The 27,799-nt window shown below is 69.7% G+C and overlaps 2 protein-coding genes across 3 annotated transcripts; both read left to right on the top strand.

Moving 5' to 3' along the window:
- The first annotated feature begins 1,524 nt into the window (after positions 1 to 1,524).
- On the top strand, positions 1,525 to 8,741 carry EPO (erythropoietin). The gene is made up of 5 exons (XM_084616433.1): positions 1,525 to 1,998; positions 5,375 to 5,505; positions 5,947 to 6,033; positions 6,182 to 6,346; positions 7,470 to 8,741. Exons 1-5 carry the CDS (start codon positions 1,986 to 1,988, stop codon positions 7,608 to 7,610), a joined length of 537 nt encoding a protein of 178 aa, XP_084472559.1. The 5' UTR covers positions 1,525 to 1,985; the 3' UTR covers positions 7,611 to 8,741.
- Positions 8,742 to 11,862: 3,121 nt separating this feature from the next.
- TFR2 (transferrin receptor 2) lies at positions 11,863 to 27,537 on the top strand. Of its 2 annotated transcripts, none has more exons than XM_084616392.1 (19): positions 11,863 to 11,881; positions 15,899 to 15,948; positions 16,118 to 16,331; positions 16,690 to 16,885; positions 17,316 to 17,456; positions 17,594 to 17,705; positions 18,384 to 18,506; positions 18,782 to 18,898; positions 19,437 to 19,576; positions 19,729 to 19,901; positions 20,153 to 20,272; positions 20,626 to 20,708; positions 21,105 to 21,168; positions 22,277 to 22,344; positions 23,027 to 23,103; positions 24,453 to 24,537; positions 24,638 to 24,865; positions 26,584 to 26,724; positions 26,896 to 27,537. In XM_084616392.1, exons 2-19 carry the CDS (start codon positions 15,916 to 15,918, stop codon positions 27,136 to 27,138), a joined length of 2,358 nt encoding a protein of 785 aa, XP_084472518.1. In that variant the 5' UTR covers positions 11,863 to 11,881; positions 15,899 to 15,915; the 3' UTR covers positions 27,139 to 27,537. The 2 variants fall into 2 exon arrangements, with proteins under 2 accessions (XP_084472518.1, XP_084472517.1); XM_084616391.1 differs by lacking the exon at positions 11,863 to 11,881 and adding an exon at positions 12,265 to 12,328.
- The last annotated feature ends 262 nt before the right edge of the window (positions 27,538 to 27,799 follow it).

Genomic DNA, 27,799 nt, shown 5'->3' with positions numbered 1-27,799 from the left:
TGTTATCCTTGGCCCAGGCCCAGCGCGGGTCAGCGGCCTGCAGCCGCTGGGCTGGGGGTCCTGCCACTGCCTCCCCCCACCCCACAAGGGGGGCTGGGAGCCAGGACTCCTGGGTTCTCCCCGGCTCTGGGAGGGGAGTGGGGGCTGGTGGGCTAGAGCAGGGGGACTGGGAGCCAGGACTCCTGGGTTCTCTCCAGCGTGGGGAGCAGGGTCCAGGGGTGGTGGATCCCTGCCTCCTGAAAGGCTCAGAGCGGGCCCCCCGCGGGGCTTTGGACAGGGGGCAGCTGGATGGGGGGCTCTCCAGGGGTCGCTCTCCCCAGCCAAGCCGTTCCACCTCCCTAAATATCCCCAGGCGTTCCCGTCCCGTCGGGAATGTCCCATCCTGTCCTAAGCTGGTACGCGCTGCTCTGAGCCCACTAGCCCTCCGCCCCACCCCAGAGGTGGGCACGTCTCCGCGCCGGGCGAGGGGTCCCCGTGTCACCGGCCGCCCCGCCCCAGAGGTGGCCGCATCTCAGCCCCGGGCGACGGGTCACTGGCCGCCCCGCCCCAGAGGTGGGCGCATCTCAACGCCGGGCGAGGGGTCCCCGTGTCACCGGCCGCCCCGCCCCAGAGGTGGCCGCATCTCAGCCCCGGGCGACGGGTCACTGGCCGCCCCGCCCCAGAGGTGGCCGCATCTCAGCCCCGGGCGAGGGGTCACCGGCCGCCCCGCCCCAGAGGTGGGCGCATCTCAACGCTGGCCAAGGGGTCACCGGCCGCCCCGCCCCAGAGGTGGCCGCATCTCAGCCCCGGGCGAGGGGTCACCAGCTGCCCCGCCCCAGAGGTGGCCGCATCTCAGCCCCGGGCGAGGGGTCACCGGCCGCCCCGCCCCAGAGGTGGGCGCATCTCAACGCCGGGCGAGGGGTCCCCGGGTCACCCGCCGCCCCGCCCCAGAGGTGGCTGCATCGCAGCGCCGGGTGAGGGCTCACGCGCCCCACTGGTGTGACAGACGCCTGGAGCCGCTGGCCAGCGTCAGCGTCTCGCAGACAATCAGGGCCCCATTGTTAGCGGCTTCCTCCCGCGCGGAGAGGATGGAAAATGAAGCGCTCGGTCCCTGCGGCTTCTCCAGGCAGCCCGACGCCTCTGCAGCCTGAACCCGGGTCGGAGACGCTCCCCTGGGGGGGATGGACGCACATGGGCCCCTGCGGGGACCCCCCAGCCCCGGCCTACGTGTAGCCTTCCAGGTCTGGAACCAGGGCCTGAGAGTGCGCGGTCGTGAACCCAGGAGTCCTGCCTCCCAGCCCCCCAGCCCCACTGCCCTCCCAGAGCCGGGGAGAGAACCCAGGAGTCCTGCCTCCCAGCCCCCCAGCTCTAACCACCAGACCCCAATCTCCACACAGAGGGCTGGGAGCCCGGACTCCTGGGTTCCATCCCCCGCTCTTCCAAACCCCACCCCACCTCCTGACGCCCGGGTGGGACTGACAGCTGCCACTCCAAGGCCCGGGGGGGCGGGGGGTGGGCTGGGCCCTTGGCCGCCCCTTGCGCCTGGCGACCTCGGGCCGCGAACCTGTCATGGCCTCGTGGCGCCGGGCCAGGAGCCGACGTGCGGCCGCCCGCATGGCCCTTTCCTCGAAGACGCGGCCTCCGGCGCGGGCCTGAGGAAACCCCCCGGCTTCCGGCCCTTCCCCCCCACCCCCAGCCCGGGCTCTAAAGCGCCCGGCTCCGGTCGTGGCCCCCCGGCACATTCCTGCAGCCGGACAGGCTCCTGCGACCTCGGGAAGCAGAGTTCGGATGAAACATTAACTCCCAGCTTCGCTGCCGGCTCTGTGGAGGCACGGAGCAGCGGGGAGCCAGCCGGGGGCTGGGGGGCGCTTGGCTGGGGGCCGGATCCAGGCAGGCGATGCCCCCTCCGGAGTAGCCGGGACGTCTGGGGCCCGCGGCCTCGTGGATTGCACGCCGGGATGGGAGCCCGGGGCCCCCACTAGGCCGTGAGGCGATGCAGACTGGATATGGGGAGCTCTGGTGAGTCGCTCTGCCCCGGACGCCGGGGTCCTGTCCCACGGCGAGGGAGAGGGGGAGGAGGGGTCTCGTTCGCTGGAGGCTCACTAAAGATGCACCCCCACCCCAGAAATGGGGAACAGCCCCAAACCCCAGCTCCCCGAGCCAGCCGGGACCCCCCTCCCCCCATTCTGCAGCTGGATAGGAGGCGGCGCCCCCTAGTGGGGACCGGCCCCATGCCCCATTCCCCGCTGGCCCACCTCACTCACTTTGGATCAGGCTCCAGGGTGCAAGGACTAACATGGTCGGGTTCGGGGTCTGGGATACAGAGCCAGGGGGAGAACCCAGGAGTCCTGGCTCCCAGCCCCCCCGGCTCTAACCACCAGCCCCCACTCCCCTCCCACAGCCGGGGAGAGAACCCAGGAGTCTTGGCTGCCAGCCCCCTTGCTCTAACCTACCAGACCCCATTCCTCACCTGGAGCCAGGGAGAGAACCCAGGAGTCCTGGCTGCCAGCCCCCCTGCTCTAACCCACCAGACCCCCCTCCCGTCCCACAGCCGGGGAGAGAACCCAGGAGTTCTGATTCACCCTACATACCCCCGTGTGTAGATCTGTGGGATGCAATGGGGGGGGGGCTGTGAGGCAGGGTTGGGGGTGTGTGGATGGAGACAGATGGATGGAAAGAGGTGGGGGGCCATGCGGACCGTGTAGCTCTATGGGAGAATGCCAGGGGGCCCGCGCCCCTGACCCACAACCGGGGCCCCACTCCGGGTAGCCTCCTGTGGGGGGTCCAGCCGCAGAGCCAGGGGTGCCCGGTGGCTGGCGCCGGTTTGATGAGCAGAAGCTCTCTGAAGAGCGGCCAAGGCAGGAGCGTTTCAGGCACGTCTCCAGAAGTCACCCAGTCTGGCTGCTGGCGTAGGCTCAGGACCCTTCCTGGCAGCGCCGGCTGGGGAAACCGTGTCAGGAGGATTCATGGCGCAAGCTCGGCACCGGGCTGCCAGGGAAACCAACCAGGTGATTTGGGCTGAAGCCGAGAGACCGGGGTTGGGGGGGCTGCCCGGGAGCTCCCTAGGACGAGAGGCCGACGAGTTCCAGCTCCGTGCGCCGGATCCGAAGCCTCCTTTGCCTCTGACCGATCTGAAACCGAAGCTGAAACTGGCGTCTTCCTGTGGCCGGTGGCCGAGGATGGGAAGCTCCTGGAAGGAGCGCGGGAGACCAGCTCGGCGGTTCGGGGACCGAGGCCGATGAGGGGAAGTTGAAAGAATCGGGCTTGTGAAGTCTAGCGGAGAGACAGCTGGTGTGGGGGGGGTGGGTTTGGTGATCAGCTCTCCTCTACCAGGGTAGGACGGGAAGGCCTGGGATGTTTTTAAGACCAGGTTGGGGCACAGACCCCCTCCCTGGGACAAGCAAGGGTCGCTTATGCGACGAAGTGGGAACGTCTGGGTGAAGCCGACCCGTGCCTCAGTTTCCCTCCTGTACGCTACACGGCGACCAAGAGACATAGGCGGGCAGGACAAACAGAGCCGCTGAGGACCTGGCCAAAACCGACTCGGCTCAACGCAAGGGGGGCCCCAGAGAGACGCCTCTGTGGCCTGGCTCCAAGGGCTGGGGGGCGGGACTGACAAAACCCTGGCAGAAATTGGGGGGGGGGCCCACGCGTCGCCTCGGCATGGGGGCCTGCGTGACCCAGGGAGTCCGAGCCGATGGTCGCAGCGGTTCCCTGTCCACCTGGACCGAGCCACTCCGGGGAGGCCCAAACCGGCCACCAACAACCGCCGCCCCGGACTTTGCTGCCGAATTAGCTGGCTGCCAAATCAAGAGGCGGACACTTGGGGTGGGAAAATACCCGGCCCACGGCACAGACGCGAGGACGTCCATCCATCCTCCCGCCCGCGGCCGGTACAGGAAGGCAGTGGAAACGTGCGGTCGACCCAAGGCAGCTCGTGGCGACCCGACTCTGGAAGCGTCGACCCATACATTTCGTTCCCGGCGCTCCCCCGCCCCCTCTCCGAGCAGCGTAGACGCGCAGCCGAGGAAGCTAATTCGACCCCCGGGCCCTGCTGATGCCGCACGGCTCCCGGCAACGGCGACCGTCCCACCGTGCCCCCTGCAGGAATCGCGTTGCGGAGACGGCATTACTGCATGTCGACGTAAGGTAGGTCAGCCTCACGTGGTAGCATAGACGTGGCCCAAGACAGTCGCTGACTTCTCCATGGGCATCAAGTCCTCTCCAAAGCCTACATCACGAGAAGACCTCTTGGCACCTTAATTATGGCTAATATTTGTCTTGTCTTTGAGGGCCAAACCCAACAACCAAGAGAAAGCAGCAGGATGCGGTAAGATTTCCGGCCTTATGCGGGAACCGGTTGCGTTGGGAGAACGGTGGAAGATGCCAACGGGAAAACCGAGCGACGAGACCAACGGGGATGACCAGAGGCAAGCCTGCCATGAGCGCCACGAAGAGTTGGAAGATCTAGGAAGCAGAGTGAGGAACCAGTCTTGGGGGAGGTCGGCTGCGTTGGCGAAGAGGGACGCTAAAGGTTTTATCAGGAGAAACCTCACCCACCTACTGGAGAGCCGCTTCGAGGTCCATCTGAGCTTGAATCAAGAGCGAAGGCCGTCTTCACTAGGATTGTCCAAGTCTATGCTGCCGCCGAGAGCCATCGATGCTCATGACCGCACGGGAAAAGATTTGCTCCTTTGGAAGGGCACCAAAAGCGTCCTCAAAAAGCCCGCCGCTCGCGGAAAGAAAGCGCATGATGGAGGAGCTCGGGAACTCCTCCTCTTGGGATGATACAATCAACGCAGGACTGGAAAGACAAGGAGCCAGGCCCGTAATGAAAGGAGATTGGCTCCGGGTATGGATGTTTGCTCCAAATCAAGTGTGGAGAATTTTTAACTCACGTTCATTTGTCTGACTTCGCTCTCCCCCCCACCCCGCCCCCGGTCACGGTACCGCCACCGATCGGCTCCTCGGGAATTTCCAAGCCGCTGGTTCAGTGAGGCCCGATGGAAGGTCTCCTCCCTGCCTCACGGGGGGCAGGAGCAGGAAAGGGGGGATGCAGGGATTTGCACCATGACCGCGGGGAGCTGGTGGAAGTAGCGGGCGGCTGCTCACGAGTCAGACGCACGGCGCGAGTGCAGTAGGGAGTTAATGGGAACGGCCGGGAGGGAGCGGCGCACGTAGACGGGTGTGGGGGACCGGACGGACAGACGGGAGGATGGGCGTGTGTGGGGTTCAGTGGATGGATGGATGGATGGATGGATGGAGGGAGGGGTGGGGGAGGGAGGGAGGGGGGTGGAAGGAGGGAGTGTGTAGGGATGGAGGCTGGGATGGAGGAGTGTGGGGGGATGGATGGAGGGAGGGGTCCCTCTGTCTCACAACCGTCTCCCCCACCCAGGGCTCTGTGCTTTGCCGTTGTTACTGCTGGGACTCGCTGCACTAACTTGCCCCTCCCCGCTGCACCCCATTTGCGATGCTCGAGTCATGGAGAAATTCATCAAGGAGGCCAGGGACACTGAGAACGCCATGGTACGTCCCCACCCACGTCAGCCCCAAGGGAGGGGTCCCCGGGTCACCCGCCCCGCCCCAGAGGTGGCCACGTCCCGGCGCCGGGCGAGGGGTCCCCGGGTCCCCGGCCGCCCCGCCCCAGAGGTGGCCGCGTCTCGGCGCCGGGCGAGGGGTCCCCGGGTCCCCGGCCGCCCCGCCGCAGAGGTGGCCGCGTCTCGGTGCCGGGCGAGGGGTCCCCGGGTCCCCGGCCGCCCCGCCCCAGAGGTGGCCGCGTCTCGGCGCCGGGCGAGGGGTCCCCGGGTCCCCGGCCGCCCCGCCCCAGAGGTGGCCGCGTCTCGGTGCCGGGCGAGGGGTCCCCGGGTCCCCGGCCGCCCCGCCCCAGAGGTGGCCGCGTCCCGGCGCCGGGCGAGGGGTCCCCGAAGAACCAGCTCCATGGTGTCAGGCGGTTTGGTCTCGTTACAGGAAGGTTGTACAAATTCTTGCAACTTATCAGAAGTTCTCACGGTGCCCGACACGAAAGTTAATTTTAACGAGTGGAAGAAAATGGACGTGAGTCTGAACGGGGTTGGGGGAGGTCTGAGCCAGGAGGGGGCTGGGGGTCTGATCTGGGGGGAGCTGGGTTGGGGGGACAGGGGGTCTAATCTGGGGGTGCTGGGCTGGGGGAGCCCGGGGATCTGACCCTGCCCTCCCTCCCCAGAGGCAGACGCAGGCGGCGGAGGTGTGGGGGGGGCAGGCCCTACTCTCGGCCGCCGTGCTCCGGGCCCGGGACCTGGTCCCCGACCCGTCCCTGAGCCAGCAGCTGGGCCGCACCTACAGCAACCTGCGGGGCGTCACCCAGATCCTGCGCAGCCACAACGCCCAGGTGAGGGGCACCGGGGGGCAAGGGGGGTGAACAGAATGACGGACGGATGCTGCGGGTGACTGGACAGATGGATGGACGGTGGGACGGATGGATGGAGGGATAGCTGTGTATGGTGATGGATGGACGGACAGACAGATGTATGGACGGATGGAGGGACAGATGGACGGATGGACGGATGGATGGATGGATGGATGGAGGGATGGATGGACGGATGAACAAATGGACGGACGGATGGAAGGATGGATGGATGGACGGATGAATGTGTGGATGGATGGACGGACGGACAGATGAACAAATAGATGGATGGATGGATGGCCGGATGGATGTGTGGATGGACGGATGGACAGATGGAGGGACGGATAGACAGATGAATGTGTGGATGGAGGGACGGATGGATGTGTGGATGGAGGGATGGATGGATGGAAGGACGGACGGATGTGTGGATGGATGGATGGATAGATGAATGTGTGGATGGAGGGACGGACGGATGGATGTGTGGATGGATGGATGGAGGGACGGACAGATGTGTGCATGGATGGACGGACGGATGGATGGATGGATGGATGGAGGGACGGACGGATGAACAAATGGATGGATGGACAGATGGAGGGATGGATGGATGAACGTGTGGATGGAGCGATGGACGGATGGATGTGTGGATGGATGGATGGAGGGACGGGCGGATGGATGGATGGATGGATGTGTGGATGGAGGGACGGACGGATGGAAGGACGGATGGATGTGTGGATGGACGGATGGACGGATGGAGGGACGGATGAATGTGTGGATGGAGGGACGGATGGATGGAAGGACGGATGGATGTGTGGATGGATGGATGGATGGATGGATGTGTGGATGGAGGGACGGACGGATGGATGTGTGGATGGATGGATGGAGGGACGGGCGGATGGATGTGTGGATGGATGGATGTGTGGATGGAGGGACGGACGGATGTGCGGATGGATGGATGGACGGATGGATGTGTGGATGGAGGAATGGATGGACAGACAGACAGATGAATTTGTGGAGTGGGAAGAAACACTGTGGGGGGAGATGGGTGGACAGAGGGGTAAATGTTTCCCATAAAAGTGCCCCCCTCTAACCGCCCCCCCGTCTCCCCTAGGTGGAGCCGGCCCTGCCCCCAGCCCCGCCCCCCACCCTCGGCATCCAGACTCTGGCCAAACTCCTCAGCGTCCACTCCAACTTCCTGCGGGGGCGGGTCAAGCTGTTCCTGACGGACGCCTGCCGGCCCGACGCCAGGTGAGGGGCTCCCGCCCAGCCCCGACCACCACAGCACTCCGCCCTCTCCCCCCCTCAGAACCTTCCTGGCGGCGGATGATTGACAGCCACCAATCATCCGCCCACCGGACAGCTGACATGGAGCCTCAGGAAAATCTCACTCAGTGACTGACAGCTGTCAATCATCCCAGAATCCTGGCTTACAGCAAGGAAGAGGGGGGTTTAAACTGTGATGGGTGACTGACAGCTGTCAATCAGCCCCGAAACCAGACTGCCTGGACTGTCGCCATGACACCAGAGGAGAAATACGAGGATGACTGACAGCTGTCCATCAGCCCTGGCACGGCTCGACGCACCGACTGGATCCCCCCGACAGCCAGCGGGAAACTACATCAGTGGAACTGACAGCTGTCCGTCTCTGAAGACTAGTATCCGGGGGTGGGGTGGGCAGGTGAGGAGTCCGTGCATAACCAGCCGCCCCGCCCCAGAGGTGGCCGCATCTCGGCGCCGGGCGAGGGGTCCCCGGGTCACCAGCCGCCCCGCCCCAGAGGTGGCCGCATCTCGGCGCCGGGCGAGGGGTCCCCGGGTCACCAGCCGCCCCGCCCCAGAGGTGGCCGCATCTCGGCGCCGGGCGAGGGGTCCCCGGGTCACCAGCCGCCCCGCCCCAGAGGTGGCCGCGTCTCTGTGCTGGGCGAGGGGTCCCCGGGTCACCAGCCGCCCCGCCCCAGAGGTGGCCGCATCTCGGCGCCGGGTGAGGGGTCCCCGTGTCACCAGCCGCCCCGCCCCAGAGGTGGCCGCATCTCGGCGCCGGGCGAGGAGTCCCCGGGTCACCAGCCGCCCCGCCCCAGAGGTGGCCGCATCTCGGTGCCGGGCGAGGGGTCCCCATGTCACCAGCCGCCCCGCCCCAGAGGTGGCCGCATCTCAGCGCCGGGCGAGGGGTCCCCATGTGACCCGACGCCCCGCCCCAGAGGTGGCCGCATCGCAGGGCCACTGGAGAAGGGGGACTGGGCTCGCTGACGGCTGACGGACGCGTAGGGAACCTGGACACACAAATCTCTCCAGCACTGTTTGAAACAGCGACACGGCCAGAGACTCGGAGGCCGATGCGGCGGGGGCCACAGAGTTTATATTTGATGTTAAGTTAAGGTGGAAACTATTTCGTGTCTGTCTCGTCTCTGCTAAGGGAGGGAGAGGCTGGGGTAGAGGGGCCTGTCCCGTCCGTGGGGACGCCTGCTCCCCTCCGGCCCCAGGCCGGGGAGTGGCTGGCTCGGGGGGGCGGGGAATCGGGCCCGGGGCCCGTTAGCAAGGCAGCAAGATGGACTTGGGAACGAACTGGCAGGACTCCTGGGTTCTCTCCCCGGCTCTGGGAGGGGAGCGGGAGCTGGTGGTTTGGAGAGGGGGGCTGGGAGCCAGGACTCCTGGGTTCTCTCCCATGGTATCACCCACTGAGCCCTACTTGCCCTCCTGGGTCTCCCTGTGTTTGGCAAAAGATGGTTTCAATTCCCCCCCCGGGACACTCATAGGATCAAAGCTAAGAACTTGGGGGCAGCGGTAGGATATGGGGGGGCGCTAGAAACTGCCAAGACTCTGGGCGTGACTCGTTTGCTGCAGGTGACCCCTGGACGTTCGCAAGCCGGGGGAGGGAAACCGGACAGGAGCAGCCCCACCCTCCATGGAAAGCGTTAAGTGGGGAGGGGGGAGGCGGAAGACCTCGGGGGGGGGGCGGCCCTCCCCTCCCCCCATCCTCAGGCGAGGGAGGGGTAATTCGGGGCAAGGAATGAAAACTGGGGTTGGGGGTGGGGGGCTTTGAAAGGGGTTAAAATCCATCCCTACAGGGCGTGTGGATGGACGAAGGTGCCTCCCCATGGATCCCCCCCGAGCACCGCACCCCCTAGCGCCCTGAGCCCCGCCTACCCGGGGAGAGCGCCCCCTGCCGAGCCCCCCACCCCCCGCCCTGCCCCACAGCACCCCCTAGCGCCCCGAGCCCCGCCTACCCGGGGAGAGCGCCCCCTGCCGAGCCCCCCACCCCCCACCCTGCCCCACAGCACCCCCTAGCGCCCTGAGCCCCGCCTGCCCGGGGAGAGCACCCCCTGCCGAGCCCCCGGCCCCCCTCCCTGCCCCCCAGCACCCCCTAGCGCCCCGAGCCCCGCCTACCCGGGGAGAGCGCCCCCTGCCGAGCCCCCGGCCCCCCTCCCTGCCCCACAGCACCCCCTAGCGCCCCGAGCCCCGCCTGCCCGGGGAGAGCGCCCCCTGCCGAGCCCCCCGCCCCCCTCCCTGCCCCCCAGCGCCCACTAGTGCCACCCTGGGGCCAGCCCCGCCTGCTGGGGGAGAGCGCCCCCTGCCAAGCCCCCCGCCCCCCTCCCTGCCCCCCAGCACCCCCTAGCGCTCCGAGCCCCGCCTACCCGGGGAGAGCGCCCCCTGCCGAGCCCCCGGCCCCCCTCCCTGCCCCCCAGCACCCCCTAGCGCTCCGAGCCCCGCCTACCCGGGGAGAGTGCCCCCTGCCGAGCCCCCGGCCCCCCTCCCTGCCCCACAGCACCCTCTAGCGCCCCGAGCCCCGCCTGCCCGGGGAGAGCGCCCCCTGCCGAGCCCCCCGCCCCCCTCCCTGCCCCCCAGCAACCCCTAGCGCTCCGAGCCCCGCCTGCCCGGGGAGAGCGCCCCCTGCCGAGCCCCCTGCCCCCCGCCCTGCCCCACAGCGCCCCCTAATGCCCCGAGCCCCGCCTGCCAGGGGAGAGCGCCCCCTGCTGAGCCCCCCGCCCCCCTCCCTGCCCCCCAGCACCCCCTAACGCCCCGAGCCCCGCCTGCCCGGGGAGAGCGCCCCCTGCCAAGCCCCCCGCCCCCCTCCCTGACCCACAGCGCCCCCTAGAGCCCCGAGCCCCGCCTGCCCAGGGAGAGCACCCCCTGCCGAGCCCCCCGCCCCCCGCCCTGCCCCACAGCACCCCCTAGCGCCCCCCCGCCCCGCCCCCTGCCGAGCCCCCCGCCCCGCCCCCTCCCTGCCCCCCAGCGCCCCCTAGCGCCACACGGGGGCTTCAGGCCCGTCGGGATCCAGCCCCTGTTTGTTTTTCACAAGGCAGAGCCTTGATAAGACCCCAGACTTGGTGGCACCTGGGGGGGGTGCGGGGGGGGTCAGGGTCTGCCAGGAAACCCTCGCCCTGGTCTCAGGCCCCGCCCCTCTTAACCCTTTCCCGTCTGAGCAGGGACAATCGGAGAGGGCAAAGTACCAGTCCAAAAGGGGAGGGGTGTTTAATACAAACTGCCCCCCCCACACACACCCCAGAGGTGGCCGCATCTCAGCGCCGGGCGAGGGGTCCCCGGGTCACCGGCCACCCAGCCCCAGAGGTGACCACATCTCAGCGCCAGGCGAGGGGTCCCCGGGTCACCGGCCGCCCCGCCCCAGAGGTGACCGCATCTCAGCGCCGGGCGAGGGGTCCCCGGGTCACCGGCCGCCCCGCCCCAGAGGTGACCGCATCTCAGCGCCAGGCGAGGGGTCCCCGGGTCACCGGCCGCCCCGCCCCAGAGGTGACCGCATCTCAGCGCCAGGCGAGGGGTCCCCGGGTCACCGGCCGCCCTGCCCCAGAGGTGACCGCATCTCGGCGCCGGGCGAGGGGTCCCCGGGTCACCGGCCGCCCCGCCTCAGAGGTGACCGCATCTCGGCGCCGGGCGAGGGGTCCCCGGGTCACCGGCCGCCCTGCCCCAGAGGTGACCGCATCTCGGCGCCAGGCGAGGGGTCCCCGGGTCACCGGCCGCCCCGCCCCAGAGGTGACCGCATCTCAGCGCCAGGCGAGGGGTCCCCGGGTCACCGGCCGCCCTGCCCCAGAGGTGACCGCATCTCGGCGCCGGGCGAGGGGTCCCCGGGTCACCGGCCGCCCCGCCTCAGAGGTGACCGCATCTCGGCGCCGGGCGAGGGGTCCCCGGGTCACCGGCCGCCCTGCCCCAGAGGTGACCGCATCTCGGCGCCGGGCGAGGGGTCCCCGGGTCACCGGCCGCCCTGCCCCAGAGGTGACCGCATCTCGGCGCCGGGCGAGGGGTCCCCGGGTCACCGGCCGCCCCGCCCCAGAGGTGACCGCGTCTCAGCGCCGGGCGAGGGGTCCCCGGGTCACTGGCCGCCCCGCCCCAGAGGTGGGCGTGTCTCAGCGCCGGGCGAGGGGTCCCCGGGTCACCGGCCGCCCCGCCCCAGAGGTGTCCGCATCTCAGCGCCGGGCGAGGGGTCCCCGGGTCACCGGCCGCCCCGCCCCAGAGGTGTCCGCATCTCAGCGCCGGGCGAGGGGTCCCCGGGTCACCGGCCGCCCCGCCCCAGAGGTGGGCGCATCTCTGCCGTTGGGGTAGCATGAGGCGACTTTATTCCATGCTCTGATGCACCCCACAGGCCATTGACACCCAGAAACAGCCCATTCCCTGCCCCCATGAGCCAGCCAGTCCCCGCCCTGGGGCTGGGTGGGAGCCAGCGCCCCCCCAGAGCGGACAGGCCCCGTGCCCCATTCCCTGCCCCCTTGAGCCAGCCTGCTGATGGGGTTACAGCAGCCCCTAGGCTCAGTCAGCAGTGGGGCTGTGAGGGGAGGGCCCCCCGCCCCGTTCCCTGCAGCACGGGGCCCCCTGGCACCGCCCTGGCCCAGGCAGGGCGGGGGGGCTGCGAGTGGGTCCCGGCGGGGGAGGAGGGCTGGGTGTCACTGGCGGGTGGGTGGGAGCCCGGGTTTGTATCAGACACAAACAGCAGCTTGTCAGCTCCCAGCACCCGGCACCGGCTCTGTGAGTGTCCCTGGGGGGGGAAGGGAGACGGTGGGGGGTGTGTCCTGAGAGAACCCCATAAACCCCCCACAGCGGCCTGGCCGAGCCCAGCCAGGGGGGAGACCCCTTTTACAGGGAGTTCTGATTTTCAGGGGGCTGTGGGTTGGGAGTGAGGGGCGCCGGCAGGAATGGGGGGGCAGGGCTGGGAAGGGCAGGGGCTGCGGGTCGGGAGTGAGGGGCACCGGCAGGGCTGTGGGGGGCAGGGCTGGGAAGGGCAGGGGCTGCGGGTCGGGAGTGAGGGGCGCTGGCAGGGCTGGGGGGGGCAGGGCTGGGAAGGGCAGGGGCTGCGGGTCCTGGCAGGGCTGGGGGGGGGTAGGGCTGGGGGGAGCAGGGGCTGCGGGTTGGGAGTGAGGGGCGCCGGCAGGGCTGGGGGGGGCAGGGGCTGTGAGTTGGGAGTGAGGGGCGCCGGCGGGAATGGGGGGAGCAGGGCTGGGGGGGGCAGGGGCTGCGGGTTGGGAGTGAGGGGCGCTGGCAGGGCTCGGGGGGGCAGGGCTGGGAAGGGCAGGGGCTGCGGGTCGGGAGTGAGGGGCGCCGGCAGGGCTGGGGGGAGCAGGGGCTGTGAGTTGGGAGTGAGGGGCGCCGGCGGGAATGGGGGGGCAGGGCTGGGGGGGGCAGGGGCTGCGGGTCGGGAGTGAGGGGCGCCGGCAGGAATGGGGGGGCAGGGCTGGGAAGGGCAGGGGCTGTGGGTCGGGATTGAGGGGCGCTGGCAGGGCTGGGGGGGGCAGGGGCTGCGGGTCGGGAGTGAGGGGCGCTGGCAGGGCTGGGGGGGGGCAGGGCTGGGAAGGGCAGGGGCTGCGGGTCGGGAGTGAGGGGCACCGGCGGGAATGGGGGGGGCAGGGGCTGCGGGTCGGGAGTGAGGGGCGCTGGCAGGGCTGGGGGGGGTAGGGCTGGGAAGGGCAGGGGCTGCGGGTTGGGAGTGAGGGGCGCTGGCAGGGCTCAGGGGGGCAGGGCTGGGGGGGGCAGGGGCTGCGGGTCGGGAGTGAGGGGCGCTGGCAGGGCTGGGGGGGCAGGGGCTGCGGGTCGGGAGTGAGGGGCGCCGGCGGGAATGGGGGGGGCAGGGCTGGGGGGGCAGGGGCTGCGGGTCGGGAGTGAGGGGCGCTGGCAGGGCTGGGGGGGGTAGGGCTGGGAAGGGCAGGGGCTGCGGGTCGGGAGTGAGGGGCTCCGGCAGGGCTGGGGGGGGCAGGGGCTGCGGGTCGGGAGTGAGGGGCGCCGGCGGGAATGGCGGGGGCAGGGCTGGGAAGGGCAGGGGCTGCGGGCCGGGAGTGAGGGGCACCGGCGGGAATGGGGGGGGCAGGGCTGGGGGGGCAGGGGCTGCGGGTCGGGAGTGAGGGGCGCTGGCAGGGCTGGGGGGGGTAGGGCTGGGAAGGGCAGGGGCTGCGGGTCGGGAGTGAGGGGCGCCGGCAGGGCTGGGGGGGGCAGGGGCTGCGGGTCGGGAGTGAGGGGCGCTGGCAGGGCTGGGGGGGGCAGGGCTGGGGGGGGCAGGGGCTGCGGGTCGGGAGTGAGGGGCGCCGGCGGGAATGGGGGGGGCAGGGCTGGGGGGGGCAGGGGCTGCGGGTCGGGAGTGAGGGGCGCTGGCAGGGCTGGGGGGGTAGGGCTGGGAAGGGCAGGGGCTGCGGGTCTGGAGTGAGGGGCACCGGCGGGAATGGGGGGGGCAGGGATGGGGGGGGCAGGGGCTGCGGGCCGGGAGTGAGGGGCGCCGGCGGGAATGGGGGGGGCAGGGCTGGGAAGGGCAGGGGCTGCGGGTCTGGAGTGAGGGGCACCGGCGGGAATGGGGGGGGCAGGGCTGGGAAGGGCAGGGGCTGCGGGTCGGGAGTGAGGGGCGCCGGCAGGGCTGGGGGGGGCAGGGGCTGCGGGTCGGGAGTGAGGGGCGCTGGCAGGGCTGGGGGGGGCAGGGCTGGGGGGGGCAGGGGCTGCGGGTCGGGAGTGAGGGGCGCCGGCGGGAATGGGGGGGGCAGGGCTGGGGGGGGCAGGGGCTGCGGGTCGGGAGTGAGGGGCGCTGGCAGGGCTGGGGGGGTAGGGCTGGGAAGGGCAGGGGCTGCGGGTCTGGAGTGAGGGGCACCGGCGGGAATGGGGGGGGCAGGGATGGGGGGGGCAGGGGCTGCGGGCCGGGAGTGAGGGGCGCCGGCGGGAATGGGGGGGGCAGGGCTGGGAAGGGCAGGGGCTGCGGGTCTGGAGTGAGGGGCACCGGCGGGAATGGGGGGGGCAGGGCTGGGAAGGGCAGGGGCTGCGGGTCGGGAGTGAGGGGCTCCGGCAGGGCTGGGGGGGGCAGGGGCTGCGGGTCGGGAGTGAGGGGCGCCGGCGGGAATGGGGGGGGCTGGTGTGTACGTGACTCTGGGGGACGCGGTATCAGCTCCCAGCTGCGCCCCCCGCCCCCACCCCCGGCTCTTATCACCCCAGCCAGGCTCCGGCCCTTCCCAACTCCGAGGGCCCCGAGCCGGCAGCCTCGGCCTGGGACCTCCTGCCCCAGCTTCCCCTCCCCTGGGGGGGGCAGAGATTGTCGAGTGCCCCCCACCAATCCCAGGTGCCCTCCCCCCCCATCGCCCCCCACTCCCATCAGCTCCTCCCCCAGCTCATGTGGTGGGGCGGGGGCTGGCCCCTGCTCTCCCCCATAGTGACCCCAGCAGGCTGGCGCCAGCCGGGCCAATCGATCGACCACATCAGCCTTTGAACCCGGGCTAACGGGAAAAACAAACCATCCTCCCGCCCCCCAGCCCGGCCCCCGCAGCCCCTCCCAGCCCATTCCTGCCCCCCTCCAGCCCTGCCGGTGCCCCCCACTCCCAACCCGCAGCCCCTGCTAGCCCGGCCCTGCCCCCCAGCTCGGCCGGTGCCCCTCACCCCCGACCCGCAGCCCCCTGGCAGGCCAGCCCTGCCCAATGTGACGGAGCAGGACTGTTCATAATGTTTCCTCTGAATAGTGTGGGGGTGCCTCAGTTTCCCCTGTGCAGCACGAAGCCAGGCAGGACTCTGGGGCAGTCTCCTCTCTGGGAAGGACACACAGCTCACCCGGCTTCCCCCTTCCTGGGTCTGACCAGCCTCCTCTGCCCCTCCCTGCGCTTCCCCCAGCGAGTCCACCCAGGCGGGGTCCTGGGGAAGCCAGAGGGTCCTGCCCCCCAGCTCCGCAGTCAGACGGGACCCTCAGCCAGCCGGTAACACAGAAGGTTTATTAGACGACAGGAACATGGTCTGACACAGAGCTTGTAGGTGCAGAGAACAGGACCCCTCAGCTGGGTCCATTTTGGGGGGCAGTGAGCCAGACAACCACGTCTGCCCTTCACTCCATGTCCCCAGCCAGCCCCCAACTGAAACTCCCTCCAGCCCCCCCCACGTATCCCACCCCCCAGATACTTAAGAACTGCCTAGGGGAAACTGAGGCACCCCCACACTATTCAGAGGAAACATTAAGAACAGTCCCGCTTCGTCACAGCCCCTCACTCCTGACCCACAGCCCCCTGCTGTTCTGTGGGGGGCAGGTAAAGGGGAACCCTCCTGGCTTCTTCCTGATCAGCCCCCGGGGCCTGTCTCTCTCCCCAGGGCGCGAAGAGGCTGCAATGGAGACGCTGAGGTTCCTGCTCCGCCGTGCGGTAGGGCCTGGGTTCGAATCCTCTCCCCGCTCCCCAGGGTCTGGGAGAGACCCCTACGGTGCATGCCCCCTGGCGCCCCTCACTCCCGACCCGCAGCCCCCCCAGCCCCGCTGGTGCCCCTCACTCCTGACCCCAGCCCCGCCCACCCTGATGCCCGTCTCCCCCGCAGGGCGGCGAGCGGCCCGGCCGACGCTCCTACACCATTTACCGGAACATGGAGGGGCCGGGCGGGGAGGGGGCCGGGGGCCTGGAGCTGAAGGTGGCCGAGGGGGAGGAGCAGACGCTGGCCGGGGACATGGCCGCCCTGGTGACCCCCGGCCCGCGGGACCGGACCAAGGCCCTGACCTATCTGGTGCTCAGCGCCCTGCTCATCTTCACTGTGGGTAAGCCCCGCCCCCTGCCCGACAGCCCCGCCCCTGTCCCAAGAGCCCCGCCCCCTGGTCCGAAAGCCCCGCCCTCTGACCTGAGAGCTCTGTCTCCTGGCCCGACAGCCCCGCCCCCTGGCCTGAGAGCCCTGCCCCTGCTTGACTGTCCCGCCCCCTGGCCCGGAGCTCCGCCCTCTGGCCTGACAGCTCCGCCCCCTGAGCTCACAGCCCTACCCCCTGACCCCATGCCCCGCCTCCCTGATGGACAGCCCCGCCCCTTCACAGATAGCCCCGCCTCCTGCCCGATAGCCCTGCCCCCCTCCCCTCCTCGTGTCCGTGCCCCCCCGTGCCCACGCTCCGTCTCCCCCCCGTGCAGCCTTCCTGCTGGGCTACGTGGCCCTGCGGGGCAGCTGCCCGTCGTGCGCGGGGCTGCGGGGCGACCTGCTGGCCGTGGTGAGCGACGAGGGGGCGGCCGAGGAGTCGCCGGTCCCGGGGCCCCCCCTCTACTGGGCCGACCTGAAGGAAATGTTCCAGAAATACCTGCGGGAGGACAGCATCGAGAGCACCATCCGGTGAGCCCCCCCCCGTCCCCCCACCCCCCCCCAGAGAGCCCCCTCCCCACGGGGACCCCATGGTCCTGCAGATCCTCCCACCGGGCCCCCCTATTCCACGGAGACCCCTCCCATGCCACAGAGCCCCGCCACGGGGACACCCCCTGCCCCATCAAGAAGCCCGCCCCATGGATCCCAGCCCAACCCCTAGAGACACCCCTCACCCCTACCGAGCACAGGGTCCCCCCTTCTCTGAGCCCCCCCCACAGAGACCCCAAATCCCCTACCCTGAAACTCAGCCCCCCCGCACCATCCCTCCTCAGAGACACCCCCCTCCGCCTTCAAAAACACCGGGGACCCCCTCCCCAATTCGCTAGAGGGGCGGAGGTTGGGGGGGGTCGCCTGTCCCCAGCTTCCCCCTGAGCCCTCCCCTCTTCTCCCCCCCCCGCAGGTGGGTGAGCGAGGGCCCCCACCCCCCGGGCTCGCCCCGCATGGACGCCCTGACCCACAAGGTGCTGGAGAGTTTCACCTCGTACGGGCTGGACCGAGCCTGGACCGACACCCACTACGTGGGCCTGCAGCGCCCGGACAGGTCTGACCGGGGCGGGGCCTGGGGGGCAACGGGGGGCAGAAGAGGGGACCCATGGGGGAGGGGGGATGAGGCACCCGGGGGAAAAGGGGGGGGGCCGGGCTGGCTGGGCTCTGACCCCCACCATTCCCCCCCCCCAGGGTGAACCCCAACTTCCTGCACCAGCTGGACCCGCAGGGAAATGTCCTGGAGAAACTGCCTCTGGAGGACCCCGAGATTTACTGCCCCTACAGCGCCCCCGGCAACGCCACGGTAACGGCCCCCGGCGACGCCCCGCCTCCCCCGGGCACTGCCCCTACGGCGCCCCCGGCAACGCCACGGTAACGGCCCCCGGCGACGCCCCGCCTCCCCCGGGCACAGCCCCTACGGCGCCCCCGGCAACGCCACGGTAACGGCCCCCGGCGACGCCCCGCCTCCCCCGGGCACTGCCCCTACGGCGCCCCCGGCAACGCCACGGTAACGGCCCCCGGCGACGCCCCGCCTCCCCCGGGCACTGCCCCTACGGCGCCCCGGCAACGCCACGGTAACGGCCCCCGGCGACGCCCCGCCTCCCCCAGGCACTGCCCCTACGGCGCCCCCGGCAACGCCACGGTAACGGCCCCCCGGCGACGCCCCGCCTCCCCCGGGCACTGCCCCTACGGCACCCACGGCAACGCCACGGTAACGGCCCCCGGCGACACCCCGCCTCCCCGGGGCACTGCCCCTACGGCGCCCACGGCAACGCCACGGTAACAGCCCCCGGCGACACCCCGCCTCCCCCGGGCACTGCCCCTACAGCGCCCACGGCAATGCCACGGTAACACCTCTGCTCCCCTCCTCCCATCCTGCCCCCCATCCCCACTCTGGAGCCTCCCCAGCCCTCTCTCTGCTCCTGGGGGTGCTGGTTTTGGGGGTGTCCCCCCTGCCACTCAACCCCATCTTTCTCCCCAGGGGGGGCTGGTCTACGCTAACTACGGGCGCCAGGAGGATTTCGATGTCCTGGGACAGCAGGGAGTGAACCCCCAGGGCCACCTGGTCATCGTCAGGGTGGGCCAGATCAGCTTCGCAGAGAAGGTGAGCCCGGACACCTGGGTTCCCTCCCTGGCTCTGCGAGGGGAGCGGGGGCTGGTGGGTTAGAGCAGTGGGGGCTGGGAGCCAGGACTCCTGGGTTCTCTCCCCGGCTCTGGGAGGGCAGTGGGGGCTGGCGGGTTAGAGACAGAGGGCGGGAGTTGGGAGCCCGGACTCCTGGGTTCTCTCCCCGGCTCTGGGAGGGCAGTGGGGGCTGGCGGGTTAGAGACAGAGGGCGGGAGCTGGGAGCCCGGACTCCTGGGTTCTCTCCTCTCCTCCAGGTGGCGAACGCAGACGCTGCCCAGGCCCGGGGGGTGCTGATCTACCCTGACCCCTGGGACATCCCCCAGGATCTGCGCAAAGCGGGGCTGTCCCAGAACCGGGCGGTTTACGGACACGTGAGTGCCGGAGCAGAGGGAGGGGCTGAGTGGGGACGGGTCTGCACGGGATGGAAGGGGAGCAGGGACCCAGGAGGGGGGGACATCGATCCCCGGTAGGCTAACGGAGCGGAGCGACTGAATGAGGCCCCGATGCGTAACGAATTGCAGCAGTGTGACACATAATTAATGCCCGTCCAGGCATTTGCGCCACACGGATCCCGTCCCGCTAACGATCTCTCTCTCTCTCTCTAACGAGACGACCGGCCCGCGTCCAGCCTGCTCCCGCCCCGGCGCCGGGACCACAGGGAGCTCGGACATGAGCCCGGGTTTCGATCGAACGAAAGCGCTTCAAAACTGGCTACCTGATAGATCTCCGGACGTACCTGGAGCCGGTCGCGCTCTGCGGCGGGTGGGGGGTCGGGTCCCGGGGGGGCGCTCTTTCCCCGTCTCTCGCCACGACCTGGAAGCAAACGGGTCGAGCTCAGTGGGGCAGGGAGCAGGTGGGGTGGGCGAAGCCTCCGTCCCTCACACGCTGTCTCTGCCCCCCCCCCGGCAGGTTCACATGGGGACCGGCGACCCCTACACCCCCGGCTTCCCCTCCTTCAACCACACCCAGTTCCCCCCCATCCAGTCCTCGGGGCTGCCCCGCATCCCGGCCCACCCCATCAGCGCCAGCACGGCCGCCCGCCTCCTCAGGTAAGGGGGGGAGCCAGGACGCCTGGGTTCTCTCCTCGGCTCTGGGAGGGGAGTGGGAGCTGGGGGGTTAGAGCTGGGGGGGCTGGGAGCCAGGACTCCTGGGTTCTCTCCTCGGCTCTGGGAGGGTCTGACCCTCTCCTCCCCCGCCCCAGTAAGCTGACAGGGCTGGCTGCCCCACGGGACTGGAAGGGCCGCCTGGCCGAGATCCCGTATCGCCTTGGCCCCGGGGACCCAGGCTTCCGCTTGCACCTCCAGGTGAACAATGTCAAGACTTCGACCATGATCAGTAACGTCTTCGGCTCCTTCGAGGGGCGATTTGAACCGGGTGAGGCCGGGGAGGGGACGGGGCGCAGGGGGCTCTGTGGGGTCGGGGGGAGAACAGGGGGGAGAACTGAGGTGGGGGGGGACAGGAAGTGGGCTGGGCTGGGGGGCCTGGGTGTGTGGGTTGTAGTGGGGCAGAGAGAGAGAGATGGGGGGCTGAGCCTGGGGGGGAGGCGTGCGGGACGGGGGCGGCCGGGGCTGTCGAGGGCAGGGGGGCGTTCCTTTCCCCCTAACCTCGGCTCCCTCGCCCCACAGATCACTACGTGATCATCGGGGCTCAGCGGGACTCTCTGGGCCCAGGGGCGGCCGGGTCGGGCGTCGGCACGGCCCTGCTGCTGGAGTTAGCCCGGACCTTCTCCGCCATGGTGCGCAACGGTAAGGGGGCAGGGGGCGGGGCCGTCACAGGGGGTGGGGCTGTCACCAGGTGGGGCAGGGGGCGGAGCTAGCTGAGGGGGCGGGGCTGTCACCAGGTGGGGCAGGGGGCGGGGCCGGCCCCACACGGAAACACCCCTCCCCTGTCATACCCACCCGGGCCATCAGGTGGGGACCTCGCTCCCCCAAAGAGCAGAGAGGGGAATATTCATCTGCCTGTCTAAAAAGATGGTCGCCTTAAAGGGGTGCAATAAAAGTTCCCGGGGCCCCCAGGACTCCTGGGTTCTCAGGGTGCGGGGGAGGGGGCCAGCTCCTGCCCCCCACCCCCACCCACGTCAGTCGATTTCCCTTCCCAGGCTTCCAGCTCCGGCGCACTTTGCTCTTCGCCAGCTGGGACGCAGAGGACTTCGGGCAGGTCGGCTCCACCGAATGGCTAGAGGTAACCCGGACGCCTGGGTCCCTCCTGGGGGGCTGGGGGCGAGGGGAGGGGCTTCTACCTACAGGGGCTTACCAGTCCCATCCCCTCCCCCCCAGCCAAAATACAGCTCTGGGAGGGGAGTGGGGGCCAGTGGGTTGGAGCAGGGGGGGCTGGGAGCCAGGACTCCTGGGTTCTCTCCCCAGCTCTGGGAGAGGAGGGGGGGCTGGTGGGATGGGGCGGGGCTGGGAGCCAGGACTCCTGGGTTCCTTCCCCGGCTGTCAGGAGTCAGAAGGCTCTGGGCTCCCCCTGGTGGTTCGATGCAGGAATAGCAGCTACCATGACTGATGAGATCGGGGGGGGCTGCTGACTTGGGACCCCCCCACAACTTACCCCCCCCAAACCTCCCATCCTGACCAGGGGTATCTCAGCATGCTGCACCTCAAAGCCGTGGCCTACATCAGCCTGGACAGCGCTGTGCTAGGTACGTGACTGGGGGCCCGGACTCCTGGGTTCTCTGCCGCGCTCTGGGAGGGGAGTGGGGGCTGGTGGGTTAAGTTGTCCCGGGGTCCCTGGGCGATGCTCTGGACCTGCTCCCCGCAAAGCCAGTCAGGACTCTGGGGGAGTCTCCTCTCGGGGAGCAGCCTGTCTGCAGGACACACGGCTCCCCCGGCTCCACCTTCCTGGGTCTGACGTCGGAGCCTCCAGCCTCCTTTGCCCCTCCGGGCGCTTCCCACAGCGAGTCCGCCCAGGCGGGGTCCTGGGGGGGCCAGAGGGTCCTGCCCCCCAACTCCGCAGTCAGACGTGACTCTCAGCCAACCAGTAACACAGAAGGTTTATTAGACGACAGGGACATGGTCTAACACAGAGCTTGTAGGTGCAGAGAACAGGACCCCTCAGCCGGGTCCATTCTGGGGGGCAGTGAGCCAGACAACCACGTCTGCACTTCACTCCATGTCCCAGCCAGCCCCAAACTGAAACTCCCTCCAGCCCCTCCTCCTCTGGGCTTTGTCCCTTTCCCGGGCCAGGAGGGCACCGGATCCCTTTGTTCTCCAACCCTTTAGCTCTCACCTTGCAGGGGGGAAGGGCCCAGGCCATCAGTGGCCAGGAAACAGGGTGTCGGCCCTTCTCTGTGTCCAGACCCCTGCCCACACCTGCCCTCTAGGGCTCTGCAAGGGTCATACACCCTTACCCCACCCCCTAGATACTTAAGAACTGCCTAGGGGAAACTGAGGCACCCCCACACTATTCAGAGGAAACATTAAGAACAGTCCCACTTCGTCACAGGGCTCGTGGGTTAGAGCAGGCGGGGCTGGGAGCCAGGACTCCTGGGTTCTCTCCCCGGCCCTGGGAGAGGAGTGGAGGCTAGTGAGTTAGAGGAGGCACTGTCTGCCTCAGTTTCCCCCTCTCTATTATAGACCTAACTCTATGAAGGTCCATGGGAGGCAGTGACTCCAAGGTTGGGGCTCATACCTCAGGGGATGGGGGGAGGGGCATGTCACCCCCCCAAAGTGGGGTGGAAATCGAGGTTCCACCACTGGACCCCCTACCCCCCACCTTGACCGGTTTCTCTCCCCTCTGCTGACCGTCAGGAGATGACAAATTCCACGCCAAGACCAGCCCCTTGCTGACGAGCCTGATCGAGAACATCCTCAAACAGGTGAGGGGCACCCCTGGATGCCTGGGTTCTCTCCCTGGCTCGGCGAGGGGAGTGGGGGCTGGTGGGTTAGAGCGGGGGGGCTGGGAGCCAGGACTCCTGGGTTCTCTCCCCGGCTCGGGGAGGGGAGTGGGGGCTGGTGGGTTAGAGAGGGGGGGCTGGGAGCCAGGACTCCTGGGTTCTCTCCCCGGCTCGGCGAGGGGAGTGGGGGCTGGTGGGTGAGAGCAGGGGGGCTGGGAGCCAGGACTCCTGGGTTCTCTCCCCGGCTCGGCGAGGGGAGTGGGGGCTGGTGGGTTAGAGAGGGGGGGCTGGGAGCCAGGACTCCTGGGTTCTCTCCCGGCTCGGGGAGGGGAGTGGGGGCTGGTGGGTTAGAGAGGGGGGGCTGGGAGCCAGGACTCCTGGGTTCTCTCCCCGGCTCGGGGAGGGGAGTGGGGGCCGGTGGGTTAGAGCAGGGGGGGCTGGGAGCCAGGACTCCTGGGTTCTCTCCCCGGCTCTGGGAGGCAGTGGGGGCCGGTGGCTTAGAGCGGGGGGGGGGTCAGAGGTGAGAGCTCAGGGAAGGTTCATTTAGGGTTAGAGGTGAAGGGTGTGGTGGGGTGTGCGGGGTCACAGGCCATATTGGCCTCTCTGAGGGTGGAAGGTCGGGGGTTAGAGTTCAAAGGTCACCTGTGACTCCTCCCTCCGCCAGGTCGACAGCCCGAACCGCAGCGGCCAGAGTCTCTACGAGCAGGTGACGTTCCCGGATCGGCGCTGGGCCAGCGAGGTGTAAGTGGGGCGCGACCCCCAGGGCAATGGTGACCCTTCACCTCTGACCTGTCACCACTGCCCCTGCCCTTACCCAGCGGTGACCCTTCACCTCTGACCCTTCACCTCCAACCCCTGTCCTTACCCAGCAGTGACCCTTCACCTCTGACCTGTCACCTCTGACCCTGCCCTTACCCAGCGGTGACCCTTCACCTCTGACCTGTCATCTCCAACCCGTCCTTACCCAGCGGTGACCCTTCACCTCTGACCTGTCACCTCTGACCCTGCCCTTAGCCAGCGGTGACCCTTCACCTCTGACCTGTCATCTCCAACCCGTCCTTACCCAGCGGTGACCCTTCACCTCTGACCTGTCACCTCTGACCCTGCCCTTAGCCAGCGGTGACCCTTCACCTGTGACTCTTCACCTCTCACCCCTGTCCTTCCATGCACTGACCTTACCCAATGGTGACCCTTCACCTCTGACCTTAAATACTCTCTACCTTTGCTGACCCTTCCCCTTTGACTCTGGCCCCGCCCCCTTTTCACACTGACCCCGCCCCGTAGCCTCTGACCCCCGTCACGGTGCAGGTCTCACCCCGCTGGCGCCTCCTGCTGGTCCCTCCGGGGATTGGCCCGGCCCGTCATCTGCCCCTCTCCACGGCTTCGGCCCCACGTCACTGCCCCCTTCGGGACGCTGCCCCCCGGCTGTGCCCCCCACTTCCCTCTTACCCCCCTTCCGGGGATCCCGGGCCGTGCCGGAGGGTCCAGCCACAGCCCAAAGTCTGGCTCCTCCCTGGCCATGCCGGGCCCCCCACTACTCCGGGTCCCCTGAGCCCACCCAGCACGGCTCTGGCCCCGGCGCGACCCCTGGGAGCTGGCCTGCCCTCGGCTGGGCTGCCCCCAGCAGCTGCCTCCCGCCTGGCTCCTAACGAGCCTGGCCCTAATTAGCTGCAGGTTTCCCCAGCTGCTTCTGCCCCACCCCCGGCTGGCGTGGACCCCCTGCCCCACTGCACCCCCACATCTCGGCTTAGCCCTGGCCACGCGTGCCCCTTAACCTCTGACCCCCCCAATCTGGCCAGGACTACCTCGCCCCTGCTGACCCCTAATCCCCCCAGCCCCTGACCCGCTCTGATCCCCCCCCACCCCATGCTCCAGCCAGCCCCATACACTGGGTGGGGGGGAATCTCCTGCCTGCCCCAGATCCTGCTGCCGCCCCCTGAAATCCTGAGCTGTTTGGGACTGGGAGTCCCTGATGTCAGAGCCCCCTGGGGAAGGTTTGTGAGGGGGGGCAGCCCTGGGTGGGACAATGGGGGAACCCCCAGCGCCCCCCCCCTTCTCCCGGACTCTGAACCTGCCTCTTGCCCCCCCAGGATCCAGCCCCTCGCCATGGAGAGCAGCGCCTACCCCTTCACCGCCTTCGCGGGGGTCCCGGCCGTGGAGTTCTCTTTCGTCGAGGTGAGAGACCCCCACGCCCCTCGCTCCAGACCCCCAGACCCCCGCTGGTGCCCCCCACTCCTGACCCCCAGCCCCCCCGGTCTTACCCTCTGCCCCGCAGGATGCCCGCCCCTACCCGTTCCTGCACACCCAGGACGACACCTACGAGAACCTGAATGGGATGCTCTTCGGGCGGCTGCCGGCCGTGGCCAAGTCGGTGGCCGAGGTGGTGGGGCAGCTGCTGATCCGCCTGACCCACGACCACCTGCTGCCCCTGGACTTCGGCGCCTACGGGGACGTCCTGCTGCATCGCATCGCGGAGCTCAACCCCTACAGCAGCGAGCTCAAGGTACGGCCTCGGGGCGGGGGGTCCAGCCCCCCAGGGGGATCCGGGCCTGCCCACCGATCGCCCCGGCTCTGGGAGGGGAGGGGGTCTGGCGGGATAGAGCAGGGGGGGCTGGGAGCCAGGACTCCTGGGTTCTCTCCCTGGCTCTGGGAGGGGAGTGGGGGCTGGGGGGTTAGAGCAGAGGGGGCTGGGAGCCAGGACTCCTGGGTTCTCTCCCCGGCTCTGGGTGGGGAGTGGGGGCTGGGGGGTTAGAGCAGAGGGGACTGGGAGCCCGGACTCCTGGGTTCTCTCCCTGGCTCTGGGAGGGGAGTGGGGGCTGGGGGGTTAGAGCAGAGGGGGCTGGGAGCCCGGACTCCTGGGTTCTCTCCCCGGCTCTGGGAGGGGAGTGGGGGCTGGGGGGTTAGAGCAGAGGGGGCTGGGAGCCCGGACTCCTGGGTTCTCTCCCCGGCTCTGGGAGGGGAGTGGGGGCTGGGGGGTTAGAGCAGAGGGGGCTGGGAGCCCGGACTCCTGGGTTCTCTCCCCGGCTCTGGGAGGGGAGTGGGGGCTGGGGGGTTAGAGCAGAGGGGACTGGGAGCCCGGACTCCTGGGTTCTCTCCCCGGCTCTGGGAGGGGAGTGGGGGCTGGTGGTTAAAGCAGGGGGGCTGGGAGCCCGGACTCCGGGGTTCTCTCCCCGGCTCTGGGCGGGGCGCGGGGGCTGGGGGTTTAGAGCAGAGGGGACTGGGAGCCCGGACTCCTGGGTTCTCTCCCCGGCTCTGGGAGCACAGTGGGGGCTGGGGGGTTAGAGCAGAGGGGACTGGGAGCCCGGACTCCTGGGTTCTCTCCCCGGCTCTGGGAGGGGAGTGGGGGCTGGGGGGTTAGAGCAGAGGGGGCTGGGAGCCAGGACTCCTGGGTTCTCTCCCCAGCTCTGGGAGGGGAGTGGGGGCTGGGGGGTTAGAGCAGAGGGGGCTGGGAGCCCGGACTCCTGGGTTCTCTCCCCGGCTCTGGGAGGGGAGTGGGGGCTGGGGGGTTAGAGCAGAGGGGACTGGGAGCCCGGACTCCTGGGTTCTCTCCCTGGCTCTGGGAGGGGAGTGGGGGCTGGGGGGTTAGAGCAGAGGGGACTGGGAGCCCGGACTCCTGGGTTCTCTCCCTGGCTCTGGGAGGGGAGTGGGGGCTGGGGGGGTTAAAGCAGGGGGGGCTGGGAGCCCGGACTCCTGGGTTCTCTCCCCGGCTCTGGGAGGGGAGTGGGGGCTGGGGGGTTAGAGCAGAGGGGGCTGGGAGCCAGGACTCCTGGGTTCTCTCCCCAGCTCTGGGAGGGGAGCGGGGGCTGGGGGGTTAGAGCAGAGGGGGCTGGGAGCCCGGACTCCTGGGTTCTCTCCCCGGCTCTGGGAGGGGAGTGGGGGCTGGGGGGTTAGAGCAGAGGGGGCTGGGAGCCCGGACTCCTGGGTTCTCTCCCCGGCTCTGGGAGGGGAGTGGGGGCTGGGGGGTTAGAGCAGAGGGGGCTGGGAGCCCGGACTCCTGGGTTCTCTCCCCGGCTCTGGGAGGGGAGTGGGGGCTGGTGGTTAAAGCAGGGGGGCTGGGAGCCCGGACTCCGGGGTTCTCTCCCCGGCTCTGGGCGGGGCGCGGGGGCACACGTCCGGGAGCGCAGGACGCGGGGCTGGGGGGGTCGGAAGGCCGCCGGGAGGGCTGCGGGCTGGGTTGCCTCTCTCCCCGCCCCCACTGAGCCCCCCGCCCCGGCCCCCCAGAGCCGCGGCCTGACCCTGCAGTGGATGTACTCGGCCCGGGGCGACTACACGCGGGCGGCCGAGAAGCTGCGACGGGACATCTACAGCTCGGAGGAGCGGGACGAGCGACTCAACCGGCTGCACAACGTCCGCATCATGCGGGTGAGCCGCAGGGGCGGGGGGGGCCCTGCATCGCCCCCCCTGCCCCCCCCCGGTGCACGCGTCCTTCTGCTGCGCGGACGCCTGCGATTACCCCTCGCCTGCCCCCCTGCAGCACGGGGGGGGGGTCCAGACTCTGCTAACGGCCCCCCCTTCCTCTCGCCCCCCCCCCAGGTGGAGTTCTACTTCCTGTCCCCCTACGTGGCGGCCACGGAGGCCCCCTTCCGGCACGTGCTGCACGGGCGGGGGCCCCACACGCTGCGGGCGCTGCTGGACCACCTGCGGCTGCTGCGGGCGGCCCCCGGGCGCTTCGACGAGGGGCGTTTCCGGCGCCAGCTGGCCCTGGCCACCTGGACCCTGCAGGGGGCGGCCAACGCCCTGAGCGGGGAGGTCTGGGACGTCGACATCAACTTCTGAGCCCCCCTCCCCGGGTCCTCACCCCACCTTTTCACCTAGCCCCCCGCCCCCAGAGCTGCACCCAAGGGTCACCCCTTTCTCTGCCCCCCCAACCCTGCTGCCCCCCCCCGTTAATTTATCAGTGGCAGGGCCCACTATAAATGGTTTCGTTTATTGCTACGCGATAGATTTAACCCTTTGTTGGAAGCACCAGCTTCTATACCCCCCCCCCGTTACCCATGGACATTCAGCATCCCCAGGAACCAATCACGGGCCGGCTCCCCACCACAGTCCCCGTCCCCCCCCAGCACCCCCCAAAAATCCATCCCCAGAGTGACGGGGCTGCAGCCTCTGGCGCCAGGACTCCTGGGTTCTCTCCCCGGCTCTGGGAGGGGAGTGGGGGCTGGGGGGTTAGAGCGGGGGGGGCTGGGAGCCAGGACTCCTGGGTTCTCTCCCCGGCTCTGGGAGGGGAGTGGGGGCTGGGGGGTTAGAGCAGGGGGGGGCTGGGAGCCAGGACTCCTGGGTTCTCTCCCCGCCTCTGGAAGAGGAGGGGGGGCTGGTGGGTTAGAGCAGGGGGGGCTGGGAGCCAGGACTCCTGGGTTCGCTCCTGACCTCTCTACCTAGCCTAGCTATGTGTCTGATTTCCCCCGCCCTAATGTGGGGGGGGTCCCCCCTCAGACCA

Source organism: Lepidochelys olivacea (genome assembly GCF_965140295.1).
Source record: "Lepidochelys olivacea isolate rLepOli2 genome assembly, chromosome: 28".
Taxonomy (NCBI): Eukaryota; Metazoa; Chordata; order Testudines; family Cheloniidae; genus Lepidochelys; species Lepidochelys olivacea.
This window is presented reverse-complemented; position numbering and strand designations above follow the sequence as displayed.

Excerpts from the sequence above, each read along its gene's own strand:
- TFR2 (XM_084616392.1), top strand. The coding sequence starts at position 15,916 with ATGGAGACGCTGAGGTTCCTGCTCCGCCGTGCG. Across the intron at positions 23,104-24,452 it reads CGGCGCTGGGCCAGCGAGGT|GATCCAGCCCCTCGCCATGG; the intron begins GTAAGTGGGGCG and ends TTGCCCCCCCAG. Across the intron at positions 26,725-26,895 it reads ACAACGTCCGCATCATGCGG|GTGGAGTTCTACTTCCTGTC; the intron begins GTGAGCCGCAGG and ends CCCCCCCCCCAG.
- EPO (XM_084616433.1), top strand. Across the intron at positions 5,506-5,946 it reads GGGACACTGAGAACGCCATG|GAAGGTTGTACAAATTCTTG; the intron begins GTACGTCCCCAC and ends GTCTCGTTACAG. Across the intron at positions 6,347-7,469 it reads TGCGCAGCCACAACGCCCAG|GTGGAGCCGGCCCTGCCCCC; the intron begins GTGAGGGGCACC and ends CGTCTCCCCTAG.